The sequence below is a fragment of the Rhododendron vialii genome, chromosome 10a, assembly GCF_030253575.1.
Source record: "Rhododendron vialii isolate Sample 1 chromosome 10a, ASM3025357v1".
Taxonomy (NCBI): Eukaryota; Viridiplantae; Streptophyta; class Magnoliopsida; order Ericales; family Ericaceae; genus Rhododendron; species Rhododendron vialii.
Genome location: NC_080566.1, coordinates 23,235,151 through 23,250,778, shown reverse-complemented (window position 1 = coordinate 23,250,778; position 15,628 = coordinate 23,235,151). Strand labels below are relative to the sequence as shown.

General features: G+C 37.9%; 2 protein-coding genes across 5 annotated transcripts; one reads left to right on the top strand and one right to left on the bottom strand.

Moving 5' to 3' along the window:
* Positions 1-4,639: 4,639 nt before the first annotated feature.
* On the top strand, positions 4,640-5,286 carry LOC131303008 (F-box protein At3g07870-like). The gene is made up of 2 exons (XM_058329800.1): positions 4,640-4,898; positions 4,955-5,286. Exons 1-2 carry the CDS (start codon positions 4,640-4,642, stop codon positions 5,284-5,286), a joined length of 591 nt encoding a protein of 196 aa, XP_058185783.1.
* A 1,049-nt stretch (positions 5,287-6,335) lies between these two features.
* Positions 6,336-14,658, bottom strand: LOC131303363 (uncharacterized). 4 transcript variants are annotated; one of them, XM_058330198.1, is made up of 12 exons: positions 13,927-14,658; positions 13,297-13,369; positions 12,639-12,725; positions 12,323-12,439; positions 11,810-11,886; positions 11,497-11,725; positions 10,494-10,888; positions 10,279-10,378; positions 10,137-10,196; positions 9,972-10,058; positions 9,362-9,490; positions 6,336-6,954 (listed from the first exon to the last, which is right to left on the bottom strand). In XM_058330198.1, the coding sequence occupies exons 1-12, from the start codon at positions 13,998-14,000 to the stop codon at positions 6,652-6,654; spliced, it is 1,731 nt and encodes a 576-aa protein (XP_058186181.1). In that variant the 5' UTR covers positions 14,001-14,658; the 3' UTR covers positions 6,336-6,651. The 4 variants fall into 4 exon arrangements, with proteins under 4 accessions (XP_058186181.1, XP_058186182.1, XP_058186179.1 ...); XM_058330199.1 differs by having other exon boundaries at positions 12,639-12,722; positions 13,927-14,656; XM_058330196.1 differs by having other exon boundaries at positions 11,497-11,886; positions 13,927-14,656.
* Between the last annotated feature and the right edge of the window lie 970 nt (positions 14,659-15,628).

Genomic DNA, 15,628 nt, shown 5'->3' with positions numbered 1-15,628 from the left:
TAGCAAATACAATACAAAATACTAAAGTTCATAATTCCATACTTCATAATTACATAATTCTAAAGTTCTTGAACCTCCAAAAAAATGAATACACCATTGATCCATTGAAAGCATATCACTCTCTAATAAGAAGCATCCATCCAAAAGTCCAAACTCCAAAAATTCCATAGTACCACTACCACCTGTCACATAGAATACAAACATATCACTCTCTACTACATATAATCAACTGAGATGATTAAAAAAAAATGAACTGAAGCATCAAAAGCAACCTAAACTCAACATTCAAAATGCAAACTTCTATGCCAGATTGCTCCTCCCTATATCTCTAAGATAATAGAAGGACACATACTAATCCTATGTTCAATTTATGTTTTACACTTGCAACTGGACTATAGCCTAGATTGCTCCTCCCTATATCTCTCAAATAATAGAAGGTCATAACAGAAACCTAGTAATCAATGATTGAATGCCAACACTCAAATGGTTGCACACTTCCTCCAAACTCTTAAATAAGTCCAATAGTCGACTGACCCCAATCTTATAACTTATAACATATGAAAGATCATGTAAAAGTCTATTGATGCATGTGGCCAAAAGCCATCTTTCTTGTTGCATGCTTAGAACAATGAACTGCAAGTCCACAAGGGAAAAGCCATAACTTTCTTTTCAAGGAGATGCATTCACAACAATTCAATCCCTCTTTACTGCTATAAAAGTAGCAGATATCATCAATCATCATTATCACATTCTAGTGTTTCGTGAAAACTTTAAGTGACCATTCTAAGCAACAAATTGAACATAATCTATTCTATCAGTACAAGTGTAAAACTTTTTAGCATACTATAAGTGACCATTCTAAGCAATAAATTGAACATAATCTTTTCACAGTAAAAATGAAACAACTTACCCATAACCTGATCAATCATCAATAGTTGTGACATCGGACATACAGTCATCAACATCCATATCCTCATCATTGATAGTTGGAACCTCTACTTGAAGAAAAATAAGACTTAATTAAGAACAATCATTGTTATAGCATATTAGCAAAGACAAAAAAAATATAGTATGAAAATTACCTTCATTCTCCAAAGCTGCCAACCAACTTTGAGCACACATTTAAGCTTCTAAAGTCTTCGGGTGAAGTCTATTACGACTTGGACTCACCACCCTACCACTCGTGCTAAAAGAGGACTCCGATGCCACAGTAGACATAGGCACGGCCAACACATCCCTAGCTATGGCTTGCAAATCAGGGTACTTTAAACCATTAGATTTCCACCATGCCAATATATCAAAATCATCACACATTGGTAATTGCTCCTCCTCCAAATAACGATCTAATTCTGACTTTACATGCACAGTTTTAGTTTTCTTTTGTTGATCAAGATAATCGGGGAGAGAAGTCCTATCCCTCAAATAGGTGGAGGGCGGCGCCTTGCTTGAAGATTCACTACGATCCTTGCTTGAAGATTTACCTTGGTACAACATAAGCAAGTCATAACACCTTCTTCGAATGTCCTCCGCCATCCCAACACCATGCTCTCCATAAATTCTTATATAGTAGTACTCAATCAAGGACATCTTGAACCTTGGGTCCAACACGACTGCAACTGCCAAAAATCCATGCGTATTGTCCCAATACTTGTCATATTTCTCAAGCATATTCAAGGCCATTTCCTCCACTACATCAATTCCACAACAGACCCACTCTGACAATCTAACTTTAATATCACATACATCTAGAAAAAATAAATTGGAAGTAGGATAGGTAGTCCCACTAAACAACAAAGTGACCTTGTAGAATATTTTCAATCTCTCACATATTTCTTCAGCCAAGTTCCAATCATCATCATTTGGACAACTTTTATATTGGGGATCCTTGAGTTTTAACCGACCAAAAGCATTCCTATATTTTATGGCAGTTTGAAGCATCAAAAAGGGGGAATTCCACCTTGTAGGACAATCAAGAGACAAATTTTTACCATAAGTAACTCCCAATTGGTGAGCTGCCCCTTCAAATGTCTCCTCTCTCTTTTGAGTTGCTGTCCAATAAGCAACACTATCCCTAACCTTCACAATGGAAGACTTAATGACATCCAAACCATCTTTCACAATCAAGTTAAGAATGTGGGCAGCACATCGCACATGAAACAAACTCTTACACCTTATATGATCACCTCCAAGTTTTTCTAACAACAAGTCAATCATTGCATCATTGGTAGTACAATTATCAACTGTCAAAGTAGACAATTTTCTATCAATATTCCACTCCAAAAAGGTATCCATCAACACCTGACACAATGCTTCCGCCGTGTGTGGACATGGCACATACACAAACCTAAATAAAACAGTTACTATTAAGTATGAATGTACAATAACAACACTCAACTTGCATAAAATTAAACTTGCATAAAATTAAAATTACCTAAGAATGCGGCTTTGTAACTTCCAAGAATCATCGATGATGTGCGCCGTGATAACCATGAACCCTCTTTTCTTACTGATAGATGTCCACATATCCGTAGTCAAGGAAACTCTACTTTTGTTTCTTTCCATAAGCCTCATTGTCTTCAGCTTCTCAACATCATATATCTTAAAAATGTCCCTCTTCATAGTGTTCCGAGAAATCACATGAAACGCAGGTTGTAAAGCATGGCAAAATCTCTTAAACCCAGCATGTTCCACCATGCTTAGAGGGTACTCATGTATTATTATTATGTAAGCTAGTTGTCTCCTAGCAACTTTTGGATCATAGCTATATGATGGCATGTTGGCCTTTTTGCCCTCCCCCATCAAAAGACTAGGTGTTAAAAACTTCTGCTTGCTATCAATCGCTTTTTTCATGAAACAAGAACTAGTATGATCTTTCAAATGTGTTGTTCCACTCTCACTATTCCCAACAAACTTTTTTTTACAATACAAGCACCTTGCTTTTTCTTCACCAGTGTCCTTAGTTTTTATTTTCTGAAAATGCTCCCAAACTGTGCTCCTACATTTACCTTTTGACAATATTTTATCACCATTAGAAGTATACCCAAGTTCTTCTGGTTCATTTGTAAGGAGATTTGACTCGATTTCTGCTTGTGAACTATCAAGTGTTGGTAATTGTGCCTCATTCAATTCAATTTCAGTTGACGTAGAGTTACTTTCCCAAGTTGGCACACTAAATATTAAAAAACATAAAAGATTTTATAAACACAAGATCACATTCATTTAAAGTAGTGCTACAGCAGTATATGCACATGCATACATGGAATGATAACAAAGAATGTGCTAAACTCTAAGCAGGATCAAATGAGCTATCCTATACCATTTGATCCCTCTACCAGCTAGTCAAGGGCTCCTTCTCCTTCCCCTGCTTCAAACTCATACCCTTAACATTATATAGACGACAACAATACTGTTTAATAACAAAAGTAGCTTTTGATAGCCTATTTTTTTCTACCCACATCCAAAATTACCATTATACATTGCTCTTATAAAGAACTAAAAATTTGACATTCCTAACAGAAACTGAGTTGGACACTCATCAAATAGTAATAAGAAACATCATAAATGAACCAAAACTACTACAATCTTTCTGAGCTTTTTTCACAAACCAAAACTACTCATTTCATTTTTGTTAGTCTCCATAACTTCCATGTATAACAGAAAAAGCACATATCAAGTGTTGGATAATCAGAAAAAGCCAATATATAACATGCCTTTCTACCCTATCTCGTTATTCATGGATAAACAGAGCAACAAATTCCTGGACCACATAAGCTTATATATAATCTAGATCCCTACAATAACTAACCCTAAAAACCCACAAAGATGTTACACCATGGGTAAACACAGCAATTTATGTATAAATTCACAGTCTCAAACCCACAAATCGAGAGACAGAGAGATAGAATGAAGAATAATTTCCGATTTTCAAAGAAACCCAAGAATAGAGCAGATCAATGAACCTGTTACCTATTTGTTTTGTGATATTTGGTTTACCTTGACGAGCGTAGGGTTGGCTCGGTTGGAGTCGGAGATCTCGAGCGAGGAGGGGGCATCGCCATTAAGAAATAACCCTAACAGATCTCGAGAAAGCGAGAGAGATTAGAATATTACATAATGCAAATAGATCGAGAGAGAGAGAGAGAGAGAGAGAGAGAGAGAGAGAGAGAGCGAGAGAGAGAGAGAGAGAGAGAACGAGAGAGAGAGAGAGAGAGTACCCTGGTCGACACTCGACGTTGACTGGGGAGTGGGGTGGACGGTGGAGTCGACTGGGGAGCAAGGGAGGGACTTGAACTCTTGATTCCTTGAAGTCTTAGTCGGCAGTAGATCTGTAGATGTACTGATGTTACAGCTGCCTCTCTACCAGAGAGTGAGAGAGGCGAGAGCTGCTGCTGCTGGGTGTGTTGTGTTATAACCCTAACAGATAAAAAATAAGAGGTATTTATAGTGGGGGCATTCGGAGTGGATCGGATACGGATCGGATATCGGATTCGGATCGGAGGTAAACTTACCTCCAAATCCGATCTGATATCCGAATTTAAAAAAAAAAAAAAACCGAATCCGCTTCGATATCCGAAAAAATCTCCGAATATCTGATCCGTTCGGAGCGGATAACGGATCGGATTCGGATGGATCGGCCGAGATGGCCATCCCTACGGCTTCAGGTATTTGTCCGTATGAGTGCCAAGGTGAGGTATATACACTCGGAACTAGCAAATGGAGAAGCATTGGACCTGTCCCGTTCGAATGTGACTTGCGCTTTTATAGTGTGACGTTGAATGGAAACGTCCATTGGCTAACTTGCGATAGGGAGAGTCCTTATTCAATACGTGCTTTTGACATTGAGAAAGAATCATTTCAAGGAATCTCTACTGTCCTTGGTCTTGGCAGGGGAAGCTATTGTAAGAGCCTGGGGTTATTACAAGGTCGTTTGTGTGTTTGTGTGATAACAGCTCAGATTCTGATCTTGTCATCTGGGTTATGAAGGAGTATGGAGTGTCGGAGTCATGGACGAAAGAGATTGTGATTAAGAAAGAATCTGATCTAGCATGCTTGTTATATGTTGTAGTTACCCCGATAAAAGTTTGGAGAAACGGGGATATATTGATGATATGGCGCGATGACTTTTTGTACTCCTATAGCCCACAGATTAATACCTTGGAAGAAGTAGTTGTTCCACAGGATAGTGCCCATATTGTTGACCGTCATATCACTTATGAGATGATGCTTCATGTTGCGAGCTTTTGCTCGCTCAAGGATCTCACAACAGAGGAAGTCCATGTGTTTTAAACAAGAAATCACATAGAAATCGATATGTTCTAAAACCGCTAAGGTGCCTATCCTCTGCTTTTGCTCCTTTCATTTCCTGCTGGCCATGAGCTTCATATGGTGGAAGATTTCTCAAGCACTAGATGTTTTGAGCTTGCTTAATACGTGGCATTAAATAATAGTGTATTTCCATGAGTAGAAACTTTCGAATATAGCTGGTGCGAACTACCACCTACGTGGGGTATTATGATGTCGAAGATTGAAGGGGATGTCAAAGCTTGCATTGGCCGCTGGAGGGGCCTTAGGAGAATGATGAGAATAGACCTCCCTGCACGGTATAATGGAATGTCACATATCTTCCAGTCATGAGCCCCTAGTTTTGTTCTCCATTGGCTCATTTCCCGTACTTTCTCCCATTTGAATTGTGCGTCTTCCTGTTTTGTTCAATTGTTTCTTCTTTTGGTGTTATGTCTTGTGAGGTGGTTTATGTCTGATTGTCTGTTTTGCTGTTTTCTAGATAAAGATTTGGGTTCTTGTTTATAAGGGGTTCTCCCTTGTTCTCCTGATTCCTGTTTGTTGATGAAATTAATGTATATATCCACAAAAAGACTTTCAAATACTCTTGCTTTTTGCGATTGCCTCTTGAGTGTTTTTCATCCTCTCTAAAATGGTTATCAAAAAGGTATCATGTACAAAATTTATCCAGTCCGCAGGATTGCACATCAAACAAACTATCTACCTTTGGCTGTCCGACTCTAACCATCAATGATTACAGGATAGAATAATGACTATCATGACTCAGACAAAATATTCAATCTTTTGTGAAAGCCAGTTCATCAAAGCAGTTGCCAAGTAAAATTACGTTACCAAAGTGTTTCAACAGCTCTGCTAATTTGATCTGTATGCTAGTTCGATTAGTTAGGTAGGATAAAAATGTCTTAAAACACGGGCTACACCCTAGAAAGCTGGACAATCTTGTGTCAAATGTAAGCCAATCAAAGAAAATAGAAGGCCTTATGAAGAATTGAATGAAATCTACGCTTCTCCAGTGCATGCAAATGGACAAGATGTTAGCATAACCAAATATCTTCCTCAATAGAATGACACTGTACAAAATATGTTATATACATACTCGAGCTAAATTCAAGAGCGCAACTGTCAAGTGTACCGGACATGAGATAGATACTTCCCATTTCATGATTTAGCAAATTGGAGATACATCAATACAAAATACCAAGTATACGCCAACCCTTACCGTCTTCTCATTTTAGGCTCCCTGATCTCTTTCATCTGTACAAAAGCAAATCAAAAGCCTCTTCCTATTTCAATAACCTAGTGAACAATGCTATGGGGCTCCCAAGTTTTGAACTTGACCTGTGCCAGCAATCACTTCACCAGCTCTTTAGATATGAGATATCGAAAAGCAAAATTATAAGGAACCCACTCAATGCTCTTTCCGGACTTCCCAGATTGACATTTCTTAACATTCTTTCTCACTGATTCCGGTAAACACTTTTGGATCACCTCACTCACGCCAGCGGGAGACAACCCTGAATCCTTTGCAAAGGACTCCACAATTTTCGGTAAAAGAATCTTCTTGTCCTTTCTTACGCCAAAGGTAGCCCGAATGTACTCTTCTTTGGCAATTTCCAGCTCTTGTATTACACTCTTGGGTGTGTAAACACGGACCTGCAAAATGAACAGACAACTACTTAGATATCTGATTTTTAGTAAAGACTTTCAAATACTCTTACACTCTTGGGTGTATTCACATCATGCATCCAATTTTATTTGCAATTTTTTTTTTCTTCTTCAGGTACTTTTCTGTAAGAGACAAAAGCACTTTACAAGAGAGAAGATCATAAGAACGGCTGCCTTGTGCAGTTGGTTCTTACCCTTCCCTCCATACAGGAGGCGGAGATTCGAGCCCCAGCGTGGGCAGATTTGGGGTCAGGGCTACGAACAGTCCCTGATCCCCCAGTGCTAACCTAACACACCCCGCTAAGCCCCACTAACTATACAATATTGGCAAAAAAAAAAAGAGAGAAGATCATGATCAGAGCTCACACCTCCATTTCCCAGCTTATCAATATGCCCTATAATAGCAACCAACCTCCCATTAATCACTGCTGTAATTGAGATGAGTGTGTGACTATCCTTTTCCTAGGTCTAGAGGGCTTCACTCAACAAACAAAAGAATATTTTGGAACTCCCATTAAACTCTCAGGCTGTCTGACTAAGTTGAAACTTTAAAGGTTAGTCCTTAACCAAAAAAATCCATCTAGTTCCACTATACTCTGTCCAAAAAGATCCATCCAGTCCCTGTTAGTCCTTATGCAGAGAACAATCCTCTGCAATCTTTTGGTTCCACTCCCATGCCCAACCATCAAAGGTGGAACATTCACTCTTCTACAAATTTGTAAACAAATCAGTTTTTATGCTTGAAATTCAAGAATTGAGTGAATTAATTGTGTTTTGCTGTGATGTAGGGTTAATTATGTTCCTGAATGACATGTAAAGGGAAGAGTATGCTTTTTTTTCTTTCTTCAAAGAAATTTATTTCACAGGCCCTGTAATCTACATTTTCCTGAGCTACGAAAAATGCATAGTTCTAACTTTGGGTTGGAGGAACCTCCTCGCATCCCAAATGGTAGCAAGGTTGATATACAAACTCCCCATAAATAGATGAGTAAAATTCTGTAAGATCGGAAAATAAAGCGTAACTAAATAAAAGTATAACCCAAACGTTGCCGAAAAATTCAAACCATGAATGAACTTGTGTTACTCCACATCACGGCCAAGAGGAAGTAGGCCCTAACTAGGTCAGGATCGATGTATTCTTCTATTTTCTTGTTGTCAAGCTTTGTGATATAAGTATGTTATATATCCGAAATGCCTATAACTTCTAATTGGTCAACCTTGTAGTTTCGGCCCTCAAGTTACTCCCTCCGTCTTGATTTGTTTGTCCCTTTTTTGACTTTTTGAGAGCGTTTGACCTCTAAAAAAATTGTCTATAATTTTAAATTCGCAATGTTTTTAATATGCAATATGGATCTTGTTTGGTAGATTTCAATTAGTTTTATTACGCAAAATCTTCAAAATCATAAAAAAAAAACATTACAAAATGTAAGATTTAAGTATATTTTTGAAAAACACGAATTTCGACAATTGGACAAACAAATTGGGACGGAGGGAATAGCTCCCAAAATGTTGAGTAGCAAAGACAATTGTTCTGTTAGAAATAAATGCATGCACTATTTAAGCCTCAAGGATATAAAGTCTACAAGGGCGGACGAAGATGAATGTGAGCATAGACCGAGTGTTCTAAAACTTGGCCCAGGCAGCCATCCAACACCTAGATTTTTGGATCTAGGTGTCGATTAGGCATTTTGTACAATATTCACGAATTAATCTACTAGGCAGGGATTAGTCAGCTAGGCAGCGACTAGTCGACGGTATATTAGTTGGGTATTTGTCAGGGATTAAGCTAGACGGGTATTAGTCGGCTAGGCGGCAACTAGTCAGCGGGTTGATTTTGAAATTTGTAAAATTCTAGGGTTAGATGTGTAATACTAAAAACACAGGGGGGTAAGTTTTAGTTTAACAAAAGCAATATATATTATATAGTGATTTTATGTGTTAAACACTTAATATCATTTTGTTTGGAACTTTGATCATTACACTTTGTATTTGACTAGTTCTTTGTAAATAGTTACTACTTATTTTTCAGTTATTACTTTAGTCTTAATTTTGTTTCTCCCCTGTCTTGTGTCATTTCTTACTCAAACTTTGAGAGAAGTGGGGAGATTTAAAAAAAAAAAAAAAAAAGGAAAACCAACTAATCTCTAAGCCCCGATTGATCCCTTACTAGTCAGTAGTCAGCCTAGGCGCTAGCCGCCTCTCTTCCGCCCGACTAGCGCCCAATAACGATTTTTACAACATTGCATAGACCTCAGTAATCTTCAGCAAACCACACAACAATCTTCATCAGATTTGCCCATTCAAACAATCCTAAAATTGGTATGATTGAGAACAATAAAACCCATTTGCATTACTCATAACGAGTGTTACTAATGCCTTATAGAAAGGGACTTACCGCAGGATCAGAATGGCTTCCTGAACATAGCGCAAAGTGCAGAAGGGGTTCAGCATGTTTGATTGCATATGCTTGTCGTTCATCTCCAGCCTTAAACTTCGTTCTGGAAGGAAGTAAGAAGCGAAGCCACTACAAGCAGAAGTTTTATCATTTCAACCAAACGATTGGCTGCTTTTATATAATAACTTCAAACAATTCAAGCCGTAGTTTTCTCCCTTTTTTTTTGAAGGTTATTAGTGTGAGAGCTCACAGAGAAGAGTTGCTTTCAAAGAGAGGAAAATAAAGAAGGATGCGTGTTTAATGCAACAAAAGGGACGTAGGTGATCGAACGTTAGATAAAGCTTTTTAATTCTCTTGAGTCATGGCATACATTCGTCCTTATCAGTAAAAAGCATAATTATCATGAGTGATGAAAAAATTCAGCCTGCCCATTAAAAAGCTTCTTTCTTCTCATGAAATATGTTTATCCTAGGAATATATGCATAAATGATAGATATCAGGACTAAATCTTTTGGCCCCAAGGATAGCCAACGCAGTAAAATAAAAGGAAAGAAAAGAAAAGAAAAGAAAAAAAAACAGCTTCAAAACAACACCATTGCTTGGGATCTACCTGTCCAGGGCGAGACATGCGGCATCCAAGGATAGGATCCTGTATCGTATCTGCGCTTACTATGTGACCTCCAATGTTGTAGGCAGCCTGGTTTAAACTAAATAGTAAGAAAATAAAAAATTCAAACTGAAACTTCCTTCAAGAGAAACTAACAAGACGTCTTACTTTCAAGAGTAGAAAGACTCTCTTTGTGTTGTTCTGTGGAATCCCATAAGCCAAATAGGCCTGTACAGAAAAAGGAAATCATCACACTGTTGTACAAAGCTGTGTCATGTGAATTTGTGTTTCTATTGACGAGATTCAGTACATGCATCACCAACGCATTGTGTACGTTGATCCAGAATGCTAGCTTCTCCTCGTGTTTCATCTTCCTGGGATCTATGCCTTCTAATTGACCAATAAGTGACCTAAGATATAAAACTTCAATAAGCTTAAACAAAATAGAATCCAAGTTAAGTCACAATGCTTAAAGATAGCCACATCACGACTTTCTTGTGGCTATATGATGTCCTAAGGGCTCACCTGAAACATTGCAACATGTCCTCAATATCACCCAATTTCTGAGTATCCCTATGTATACGTGGAACTTCAACCATTGTGCTGTATGGTCCACTAAACTCCTTTAGTCCTTCCACGTGGAAAGGATTATCCAACTGTACGTCAAAGGAGGAATCTTTCCTCAACCCGGGACTCCACATATCGCATTGATCTTTTGGAGAAAATGCACTCAATGATGACAAAGATGAATTGGGAGATGACACAGAGTGATTTGTCAAAAGCGGGTCTGAAAGCTTGCAATAGATAGATGACATGCATTTGATCATATCTTCAGAAAGCTTGTTCGGTGTCTCTGGAACATGATCACAAATGGGGGTACCAAGATGGTCTGCAAGACTTATTACATTTGACAAAGCGTACTGTGGAAAAGAAAATAACAGTGATAAGACTACTCATAAGCCCCGAATTACCATATAGACTGTTTTATGGTTAGTTCTACCAATAGGATCATTAGCAGAAGGAAATGGAAACCAATAATTGAATCTACAAATTACATCTCTATTTTACAAATACAGACCCAAAAAGAAGTTTTATTCAGAAGGTGCATTTGAAGAATATCAGTATTCACGTATACTCCAACCACAATTGTCTATTCCTATTTCTGTCTGTACCTTTAGAAAACTCTTTGATTAAATTCCACAATTCAACTTTCCCACAAAAATTGGAATTTTGAATTTTTTTTATTCTCATAAGAAATACTATATAAAAATTGGAAATAAGTCTCCAAATAAGAGATGCAACATAGAGACCAGTTGGAGTGGTTTCAATCTACAATTTGCAGCTATAGACACCAACCGGAGTTGCTGTAAACGAGCTCCACATGACAGCATGTAACTGTTTTGTCATCGTCGGGAGAAAGAAAAAGCTACATTACGTACAGAGATGGCGGAGCATCATTTGTTCAACCAGAGGAGTGTTCAAACTCAATGTCATGAATTTGAAGGATCAAATGATAGACTTAAATTACCTCCATCATGGACAAAGGCTGAGAATGACATGCACGAAGAAGTTTAGCTAGTGACTCTGCTGGAGGAGAAGTTCTATTCGATCGAAAAGTAAGCTGTGATAGTGATGAGTGACAGCGTTGAACTGCGGAATCTAATAGCTTCTCTTCACCTATACTGCTGGATTCATTCCAAGGGTTGGCAAGTGACGGACAACTAGCTTCAGATCTGGAAGCTTCTAGAAATCTTTGCCTAGGTGCAATAAAAGGTGATTTTAATACGACATCTTTTACAGATGGGGATGAGGAAATTTGTTGGTCAAATGTTTTGCGGTACAATGAGAGAAGATACTGCTCCAAATGCACAACTTCCAGCTCCAACACTGCAATTTCTTGGATCAGGTCTGATGCGGGCTGGAGAAAAATGAAACTAGTCTTTCAAATCGAATAGGAAGAAATAGTGGTATTAGCGAAAATATATGTCAACATTGATACAAGAAATAAGCTTCTGATCAGAATGTGGTATGGTTAAATCGTTATACCAAACCAAACCAAACCACACAGAGCCTTAAGTCCCATTAGTAGGGGAGGTTAAAAGGTTCTAATCTTTCAAGAAAAAGACATTGGTTCCGGAAGAAAAAAAAAATGGATCAAATGATAGTGTATAAATACGCCTCCACACTCTCTATTGTGCTTAAGCTGGGTTAAGAAACTTTCACTTTCCATAAAAATACTGCCAAATGATACTCTCAACAGGGTTAGGGTTGGGACCCACGGATGGGGGTCGGGGCCCAGGATGAGTAAAAGAACACTTGTATGTTTCCATCCAGTGAAGACTACGAGAAGCTACCTTAGGCAATGAGGCTTCATTTGTGAAATCGCGAGAGGAAGATCCATCACCCAGTGCTTTCTCTAAAGCACGGCGGACAATGACTTGGTCTTGTAGTTTTTTCTCAAGCTGTAGTATCTGCACAGAAGGTAAATGAACTGAATGTTTTAGAGTCCCATTGAGTAGGTTTCGGCCGAAAATGCAACTTCTGAAACAATGTGCCTTGAGATCCACATGCTGTAGATCCATACTTTCACCTCAAAGATGTTGGAGCTCAGACTAAGAAAATCATTAAAGTATAAACTGTATTCGAGGATGGAGATATTTAATTATGTACCTCTTGCTTCAAAGAAGTCTGGATTGCAGACCTAGGGGATTGTTTCTTCTTGGTCTTGACACAGTCCTTAAAGTGCCCCGTATCCTGCTAACAAATTAACTCCAACGATCAGAATTTGGGAATTGCTGGAAAATGATTCTCTAGAAGAGGACTCATTGAGGTTAGGATTCAAGCATGGAACTCTCTGAAATAGTACTGCTCGACTAGCTAATGCTTTATACTTAAGGGAAAAGAAGAAGAACATGAGCATCTCCAACAGGGTAGTATTAGGGTGCAGAAGTGATGAAATAGTATGCGGTGCTAAATTAGCACTGTGCTCTTCCCAATGCCCACATTTTGGCACAAGTGATAGGCATTGTTCTAGTTAAGCTAAATGTTTGCAATTGCACAGCTACAAAATGCTGGAGCAACTTTCGGAAATTCATTTTGGTGCAAAAATTGCACAAAATATGCTACAACACCCATCGAGATGCTCTAAGAGATCATCATAGCAATGTTGTGGATGGTAAATACAGGTGGTTGTAAAAAATCGTTCCAAACTCAAGTAGCCAAATGAAGTAACAAGCTAATCAAGTCATGAAGCAACCGTCAGTTGAATTCTACTACAACAGCAGTACTGTCAATTACAGGCAGGGGTGAAGGAATCTAGGCATCTTACCAACTTTGACTGGTCCGAAGCTTCGAGGAAACCATCGAAGTTATCTTCTCCGAGTTTTCTCTTATCAGGGAAGCTGTCATTGAGGAGGACAATATTAATGCTATTTAAAACTCTCTTATTATTTGACTTCCTGTGTTAAAAATAACTTCCATCTCAAATGACTGCTTAATTCATTCTGGTGACCACTTCTACCGCACACGACTATGTAGGATTTACAATTAGAATTTTCAATCTACTAAAGAAAAACAAAATAATAAAATCCTAAAATCATCAATCTCTAAGCACAGAAGAAGGGTCATGCCTGAAACCTATAAAAAAAAGTTCAGAATATTTCTACAAATCATCAAATAAAATAGACAGAAGATTACAAAATTTCTAACAATTTTACTGCTTAATTTCTTCCCACTATCATGGCAACAAATCCTCCAAGGATTTTCAGTTGGAATTAATGGTGCACTGAGCATGGGGAAAAGACACCCAAAAAGTCAGAAAATGCACCATATCTCCTAGTTTCCAGTTTCGCACATATTTTTACAGGAAATCATTCCAGCTCAACAAACCTATCAACTTGAATCCCCAAAAACAGACAGAAGAAAGCATACCAACTAACATAAAATTCAAAATCGTTACCTCTTAGAACGCTTATGAACAAAAGTAACTCCCACTCCAGGCCCTTTGCTACTGCCACACCCTTCAGGCCCCATCTTTCAAACAGAGAACCCAAGATGCCACCTTTTCCAAGAAAATTTACCTAAAATATAAAACCGAAAAACAAAAAACAGAAAAGGCCCACCAGTCCAAATGACAACAAATGGGTCCTCTCGCAAACCCACTTTGTCTTCTTCCTTCACAAGCACTAATCAAGTGATGGTTTCTTGTAAAGTGCGAGCAGTGGTCTCAAGTCTGAACACCACGGATGGGGAAAAAAATACTTTGCAATCAGTTAACAAATGAAGCTAAGGAAAGTTGACCCATCTGACTGCAATGCCTTCTCCGTGATGGGTTTCTTCTCTCTCTCTCCTCTACAAATCTGTTAGCTTTTGGGCAATGGAGAGAGTCTTTTGGCATGGAAAGAAGTAAACAACTCGTGGGCTTTCGTTGGAGAAAGTCTCCCCGCAGAACCTATAAATGTCAAAGTGTGCTAAAGTAGATAAATTAATACAGCCAATAATGCAAGATTAGATCTAAATGGACAAATCAAAATAATAATACTGTTAACAGCTATAAGGATCCTCTACAGTTCTTAAAATGGACTAGACTACATTGTTAAGGGCATTTGTGGGTTTTTCTTGTATTTACTTTGATAATTGGCACCATTCATATGATAGATCTCATTAAAAAAACAAAGTTTACCAAGGATAACGTCGAAAGAATCGTTCAATACTCAATAATGATCTTTTTAATTAGGTTCAATTTAGTGTGCGGGACTAAATTTTTTTAAGATCAATGCGCTCTAGAATGAAGTTGAATGATATCTAATTAACGTGATTTTTGGTACATTCGATGTGCTGGAGAAGCTTTAAAACATGAACGGTACCTGCCGAGCATTAAAATAAAAGCGAGGCTGAAAAGTAATTTGCAAGCTGGGTGGTCTCTTTTAACATGAATAGGGAGTGAGGGGTAGATTAGATTAGATAGATGCTGGGTTTAACAAACCCCACATTCTTTTCTCTAGCTTGTTGGCAAGCAAGTTGGGAGAGTTGGCCAGTAGTTGGTCACCGTCCCTCCCTCCACCATTGTTCTATTTGTTAGGGATCCAGAAACTACAAATATATACTACGTACTATACTATTTTTCAGTGGTCGGATTTATCTTAATTTGATCCAGCTATACGTTTTTGGTCGTGGTATTGACCAGATTAGATATAATAATAGGAAAATGATATTGGCATTCCAAAAAATGATACAGGCACTCCAAAATTAGTGTAATTCCAAAGTTTTTTATTTTTATTTTTTGGAGTGCCAACAACATTTATAATAATACTAATATATTTTTATGGCATCCTCGGATTATGAGTTTCAAGTATCTTAACAGCCTATATATCTTCTCTCAAATAGTATAAATTTCAATAGCTAATGATAAGATAAAAGAAAAAAAATTGCACTCATAAATTCCATATGTCTGCTTAGTTTATCTTGCTTATTTATTTATGTACCTTTTGAAAAAACATCTTCTCTCTTAGCTTAAAAAATTTCTTGAAGTTTAGATGACAAGAATTGAAGAAGTAACAAATTGCCTCATTTTAAAATGGACAAATAAAAAGAATAAGCAAACAAGTCCTCATTATGGTATGTATGTATGTATACACACACACACAAAAGTACGTCTACCC